The sequence below is a fragment of the Manihot esculenta genome, chromosome 15 (genome assembly GCF_001659605.2).
Source record: "Manihot esculenta cultivar AM560-2 chromosome 15, M.esculenta_v8, whole genome shotgun sequence".
NCBI classification, from domain to species: domain Eukaryota; kingdom Viridiplantae; phylum Streptophyta; class Magnoliopsida; order Malpighiales; family Euphorbiaceae; genus Manihot; species Manihot esculenta.
In genome coordinates, this window is record NC_035175.2 from 26,532,738 (window position 1) to 26,539,635 (window position 6,898).

The window sequence follows — 6,898 nt, forward strand, 5'->3', positions numbered from 1 at the left end:
AAGTATATGACTTGTTGTCGTTGGGGAACAAATGCACACGTTAAAAGTTTACAATAACTCTTCCTTTTCTTTTTTCCACAAAGGAGAAAAGAAAACAAGGGTTAAAAAGAGATTTGAAGTTAAATGGAATCAAACTCCCAAAATTTTTATTTTTTTTTCTTTTTTTTTTCTTTTTTCTGCATTTAGTACCGTACCCCATGTCCACAAAAACAAACATATTTCTTTCTCTCTCCCCGTCTTGTAGCCCCTCAAGTGTCATTTTCTCACATATACTTCACACAAAAGAAACAACCATTCACTTCATACCTTGTCATTTCTTCTCTCTCTCTCCTTTTCTCTATCTGAAATCTCTCAACTACTCCTCTCAAATTGATATTCCATCCCATAGAAAACCCAGAAAATCTTATCTGAAAAATTTCTAAAACCCTTTTGCCAAATCATCCTCAACCTCCACCCACTTCATCATTCTTGATCCTTGACAAATATACTCTCTCCTATTTGCCTTATTTTTGGAACATAAACAACGGTAACAAAGACAAGGAGATAAAGAGACCTACAAACTTGTTTGGTTGCTCAAATGGAACTATTTCCAGCACAATTGGATTTATCTCTCCAAATCAGGCCACCAAACAGCAAACCCACAACAGCATGGAGAAGAACAGAAGAAGAGATGGATTTGGGATTCTGGAAGAGAGCTTTGGACTCCAGAAACACTACGTCTTCAATGGAAAAACCTGATACCTATTTTGAGCTTTCACTATCAAATCCAAGGGTTTCTGAGTCTAAATCCAACCATTTTGACCTACACCAAAACACTAGCAGTTACAATGACAACAATCTTTTCCGTTCCTTCCAAAAAAACCAGTACCAACACCAACTCCATCATCACCACCACAATCCCGTCTTCCATCAGCAGCAGCAGCAGCAAGGGCAAAGCCAAGAGCTTGGTTTCTTGAGACCCATCAGAGGGATTCCTATATACCAAAACCCTCCCCCTCCCCTTTCATTCTCTCAACAACATTTGGATAGTACTGGTTCTCAAAATTCTTCTTTGGTAACGAATAACTCGAGCTCTTCAAATTTTAGTCCCTATAAGTCTCCAGGTTTGATGAGATCAAGATTGATGTCCAGATTTCCGGCTAAACGCAGCATGAGAGCACCGAGGATGCGGTGGACTTCTACCCTTCATGCTCGCTTTGTTCATGCTGTTGAGCTGTTGGGTGGCCACGAAAGTATGATTCATTGTTTTTCTTGCTTTTCCCAAGGCTTGCTTTTTAGCTTTCTTTTTATCTTTATAGATTGTTTTTTCTTTGCTTTAAATTCCAGCACCATTTTTATTCATTACCTTAACATTCTCGATAACGTACAAAGAGAAACATGTGGAAAAAATTTTACCCATATTCTCCTCATTCTTCTTCTCTTATGCTTGTGTGGTTTAGGGGCTACACCCAAGTCAGTTCTTGAGCTCATGGATGTGAAAGATCTCACCTTGGCGCATGTTAAATCTCATTTACAGGTAAAATAACCATCTTCTTTAATAATCTCTCACTTGGGTTTTCCACTGTTTGTACTTAAATTCTGTGAAAATTAAAGAATTTCTTTTTTTTACTGTGTACTTGAAGAAACGTTGAATACTTGAAGTTGCAGTTGAATTTTCTTTTCACTTTTTATGCCAAATGCTTGTGGTATAGTGTAAATTTGATGTAGCATTATGAGTACCCATAAGCTGAATTTGCTTTTTAATAACCTGCATTACTGGAAGGTTTTAATACATACGTTTCAAATTCCAATGTTTCGCTGCAGAGGTTTCTCTCAAATCCTTAGGCACTTCTTTTTCTACTAGATCTGATGGTGATGGTAGCTAATAAACAGCTTTTTGCGTGGAAGAACGGACCAGACCGAGTAAATATCAATAACACGCAGCTACTGAGAGAGAGAGAGAGAGATAGAGAGAGAGTTTTATCAATCTCAGAAATCAAGACAGACAAAGCCCAAGGAATTCATTGAGTCATAACCAAGCCACGACAAGCTTACACTCAGTCTAATTACTTTTTCTTTTAAAAACATTTTCTCCTACACCCAAGGAAAAAAAAAAGAAAGAATTAATAAACAAGTACAGAACACCATCATTTCTCAATGATATCTTCATCAGATGGGTTTATTAACCACACATTCTTAACCACGGTTATTGACATACATCCATACATGCATGTATGTGCATTTAATTGAGCATAAATGTTAATGGCCATATCACATTCGTACTTGCACTGCTAATGGCCATGTCGCAGTATGCTCAACAGTATGTTGGCTATATTTTCTTGCTTTACCTTTGTCTGCATTTCTATTGTTCGGTAATTAATTCTAATGGCTATTTCAATCAATAATGTAGTCTTGAAAGTTTCTGGAAATGTTACTGCAGATGTATCGGACAGTGAAGACAACGGATCAAGCAGCAGCTTCATCAGGTTAATGAATATATTCTTTTGTATACATTCAAGTTATGTTAATCTATAAGTTTTGATTTTCCCTCTTTTTTTTTTTTTTTCATTTTCATAAATTCTTTCGTCATTTTATACACAGGACAATCAGACGTAATTGATAATGTATCATCTGGAGATACTTCTGAAGATTTGATGTTTGACATTCAAAACTCAAGGCCTGAAATGCAACAAGGAAGACCAAGTGGTCACCAGGAAAATAAGAACTTTCATGGCTTCTGGAGCAATAATTCATCAAGGTGAACTACTTGTCCAACTCTTCTACACCTTTGTGCCAATTTAGATTTGATCAAGGTGAACTACTTGTCCAAAATAGTTGATCCACCTTATTTCATCTCGCCGTGATTGGTGACACTACCTATTCAATAATTTTCTTCTGCTATCTTATCATTCATGGTTTTCTCTCTCCATCTTTTTTTTTTTTTTTCATTTGCTTTATCATAAAAAAAGAGTAAATCTAACCTACCATAAAGTCCTTGAAATTCGTGCATTTTGTAAGGTGAAGCTATAGGATGTTGGATGAATTACTTCAAAGCAAAACAGTACAAAATGAAATTATATTTTTGGGGGTAGTGATTATCTGTGTGTAGAATTTTATTCTAAAGACTCTCTCCTCACTCACCAAATACGAACACAGTTACATGCAATAAACAACAAAGAGAGGAATCATGATTTCACTGCTTTGTTCCGTCTGTCCACGACCATGAGGACTGAAACTTCACATGGAGTAATTATAACTATTCCTCTAGTTGCGGTGAAAAGGAAGTAAAAGAAAACAGCCACTCTTTCCTACCATTCCAAGTCTCATTAGACACATATCCACCTAAAACAATGAAGATATGTCTTTCCTTTGGATTTTGTGGGTTCAGATTTAGAGCTATTCTAATGGGACCTACAATTGGAAAACTTCGTTTCAAAGCTAAGACCTTGTGATAGCCCCATGAGTGGAAATCATGGTGCCAAAGCTATATGACCTTTGAAACTTCCTTGTAATCTGTTGTTGTTGGTAATGGGCTATCACATGCGTTGAGTTCAACTATATCTCTCAGCATAATAAAATATAAAGTGAAGAAACTATAAATAAAGTCAGTAAAAGATAGCTTTCTTCTGCATGGCTTCCACTGATAGGAAATATTCTCGCAATCTGTTGGTTTGTAACAGCAGGGAAGCAGCTTGTTTGCATGTGAAATCAAAGGATTCTGGTGAAAACTTACCATGTCCTGAGGTACAGAATCTCAAATCTTTGTTTCCCAAATTGTCCTTCAGTTTCAAAATTTTATTCGTCATGCAGAGATGTTTGTTGGAATAATTCAAGAAAAGCTTCATTCTTTCTTCATTAAGTCATGCAAATTAGAAAGAGAAAAGAAAGGCAGATGCCTTTCAAAAGCTCTTCTCTTTTTTTCTTTAAGGAAATTAAATGAATTCATGGGGAATTTTGTATTTTTGGAAGATCTGAAGAGGTGTGGAGAAATGTGTTCTTTTGATGTGGAAAGCTTAAGAAAAAAAAATTCCCATTTTTCTAAAAGAAGGGTTGAATTTCTGTCTCCATTATTAATCTGCATCCTATCACCTAAAACCTAAGCCCCCATTTTCTGATATTTTAGGTCAATGAGGTAGCAAGAGATAGGTCAATCGCATAATAATAGTACAGTGTCATAGAATAATGCTGATGAATTAGCCAAGAGCTGGACAGACACACTTTATAGCAGGCTTTCAAAATGTTCTCTCTCTCAATTTTTTTCCCTTCATAAATATTCTGGGGTGAATTATTTATTTATTATATTTAATTTATATAACTTTATTTGACCAAAAAATTAAAAATTTTAATTTTATAAAATATAAAAATATTTTAATTAAATAATTTTAAAAACCGAACTTGATAATAATTCTCTCAATATCCTATTATTTCTCTAGTCAAAATATTCTTGTAATTACGCTCGCACTTGCAGGGTTAGCTTCGTAGTAGTAAGTGAATCTGAATAAATTTAAGATATTTTAAGTTTTACTCTCTCAATTTTCGATATACGTTTTAAAAAAAACAGTCCTTCCTATTCTATCTTCACACACTTCCCTTGTGCGCTAAGAAGGCCACTTATTGCCCTTCCGTATCTTCCTGCTTAGGTTGTTTGTATATGTGATCATTCATTAATTAATTATTTATTTATTTTATTTGCAACAGCCGAAGGACATGGATCCAAAGTGCTTAAGCCATGAAAGAATATCAGATGTAAGCTCATCAACGCTTTCTTGGACGAACCCCAAGAAGCCTAATTTGGAGTTCACCTTGGGCAGGCCACATTGATGAGTTAACCAACCCACTGTGTACTATCATTTTGAAATCATTATATCTCTCATGGGGACTGGTGAAGAGAATCAGGTACCCAGCTGAGAAAATCTGAGAATAAAAGAAAAGGAAAAGAAAAAGAGAGAAAAAGGAAAGAAAAGAAAAAGAGAGCTAAAGAAAGACATGGAGACAAGATAGACAGAAAGCAACAAAAGGAAAGACGAAAAAGCATGTCTTTCCTGTGAAGCTGTGAGATCCAAATTAACATATTATATTCCTACGTAAATATGAAGCCTGATTGATTTTGTATGTTGTGCACTCTTAAGTGAGAAAGCAAATTCCTGAAAGGCAAAAAGCGAGAAGGGCAAAGAAAGGGATTTAGATAGACAGATAGAGAGAGAGAGGTGATCCAATTGGTTATTGTAATGGAGCACTTTACCTTCACAAGAATATTTTGTTATTTTTACCAAAAGCATGTCTCCTAGCCATTCTCACATTTTTTACTCTTTGAAAAGGAATTCTGTGAGAATATGAAATATTCTCTCAATTACATAATTTGTCAAATTTATTTTTTCATGCAAAATTAAGAAATGATAATTATTTTAGTTAGAGGGTTTTTTTTTTATCAATTTTTCAATTATATATATGTTTAATATAAAATAAAAACATTAAATTTTATTAAAACAATAAAATCATTATTGATAACATATAAATTGAATTAAATATTAAAATATAGTTTGAATTTTAATTATGTTGAAAATAAAATAATAAGATAAAATTATGTTGAAATAAACAATTAATGATAAATTATATTGAAAATAAAATAAAATAAAATATAATTATAGTTAATATATACTTAATTATAATATAAAAAAAGAAAATAAATAATATTCTGAAATAAAATAAAATAAAAATCATGTGACGCATGAAAATGAAATAATTTAAATAGCATAATAAAATCTTATTTTCGGCAAAAGATATTACTCACTGATTACAATTGAGAAATTATAAAATTTTTCAATTTAAATTCAGTGTGACAGGAAATACATAAAATAAAAGTAAAGGAAAAAAAAAAAAAAAAACCTTTAGTACTCATTTTGATGCTGAAGTTTTGGACCAGAAAATGCCGAAATTCCAAAACTTTGATGTCACTCTAAGAAGATTAATTATTTTTGTAATGATTAACTTTATCAACTTTAAATTCAGAAAGGATAAAGCTGAGAATATAATAATTTAGCTTTACGAAAAGAAGAATGCATCTTTCATTATGTGAGGAAGCTTCCATGAACGTGCTAAGACCACATAGTAAGCCTAATTTTCCAAACGTAGATACAAGTAGAATCAATTATTTAACTTTTACTGAATTATTGAGTAATTTACCCTCTATTTATTTCAAAAAAATAATTTAAAAAAAATATTTTTTACATATTTTAACATTTAGATATTAAAAAAATTAGTTAATAAAAAATATTTTTATAGTTAAAAAAAATCAAATAATTTTAAAGAAAATAATTTTATTTTTTCAAAAGAGCGAATCATCTTCTATATTTTAAAAATCATAGAATTTTTATTAATATATTTTATTTTTAAATTAAAACTAATGAATAGAAAATAAATTATTTTGTTAAAAAAATCTTTTCTATATTTCATAAAAAAATTTCAAAATACAAATTATATTTTATAAACATATCTCTAGATTATAATAGTACAAATTATTTTTCGTAAATAAATTATTACTGACAGGAATTTTTTGTTATAAAATAATGTTATTTGGATTAAAAAATACAGGGACAACATATCAAAGGCTCGTAACTGAGATCTTCTAAGGACTTGATTAGGATTATAGTGGAGGCTTATGTAGGCAACATGATGGTAAAATATCGTGACTTGGAAGACCACCCGAATGATATTCAACAGGTCCTAAACTTATTAGACAAAACATATATGAAACTAAACCCTAAAAAGTATACTTTTGGAATAAAAACTATAAAATATTCTCTTTAAAAGGGGTATAGAAGCTAATGTAAAAAAAATTAAAATAATACATTATATGGAAGCACCTAAGTGCATTAACAACATCCAGAAACTAAACGGGCATGTGACAGCTTTAGGGTGG

General features: G+C 31.9%; 1 protein-coding gene across 4 annotated transcripts; it reads left to right on the forward strand.

Annotated features, from left to right (window-relative positions):
- Nucleotides 1–237: 237 nt before the first annotated feature.
- On the forward strand, nucleotides 238–5,254 carry LOC110601045 (probable transcription factor KAN2). 4 transcript variants are annotated; one of them, XM_021738036.2, is made up of 6 exons: nucleotides 240–1,232; nucleotides 1,440–1,516; nucleotides 2,420–2,465; nucleotides 2,581–2,737; nucleotides 3,660–3,723; nucleotides 4,678–5,254. In XM_021738036.2, exons 1-6 carry the CDS (start codon nucleotides 578–580, stop codon nucleotides 4,798–4,800), a joined length of 1,122 nt encoding a protein of 373 aa, XP_021593728.1. In that variant the 5' UTR covers nucleotides 240–577; the 3' UTR covers nucleotides 4,801–5,254. The 4 variants fall into 4 exon arrangements, 3 of the variants coding, with proteins under 3 accessions (XP_021593730.1, XP_021593728.1, XP_021593729.1); XM_021738037.2 differs by having other exon boundaries at nucleotides 3,663–3,723; XR_006348643.1 differs by lacking the exon at nucleotides 3,660–3,723 and having other exon boundaries at nucleotides 238–1,232; nucleotides 2,581–2,792; nucleotides 4,678–4,810.
- The last annotated feature ends 1,644 nt before the right edge of the window (nucleotides 5,255–6,898 follow it).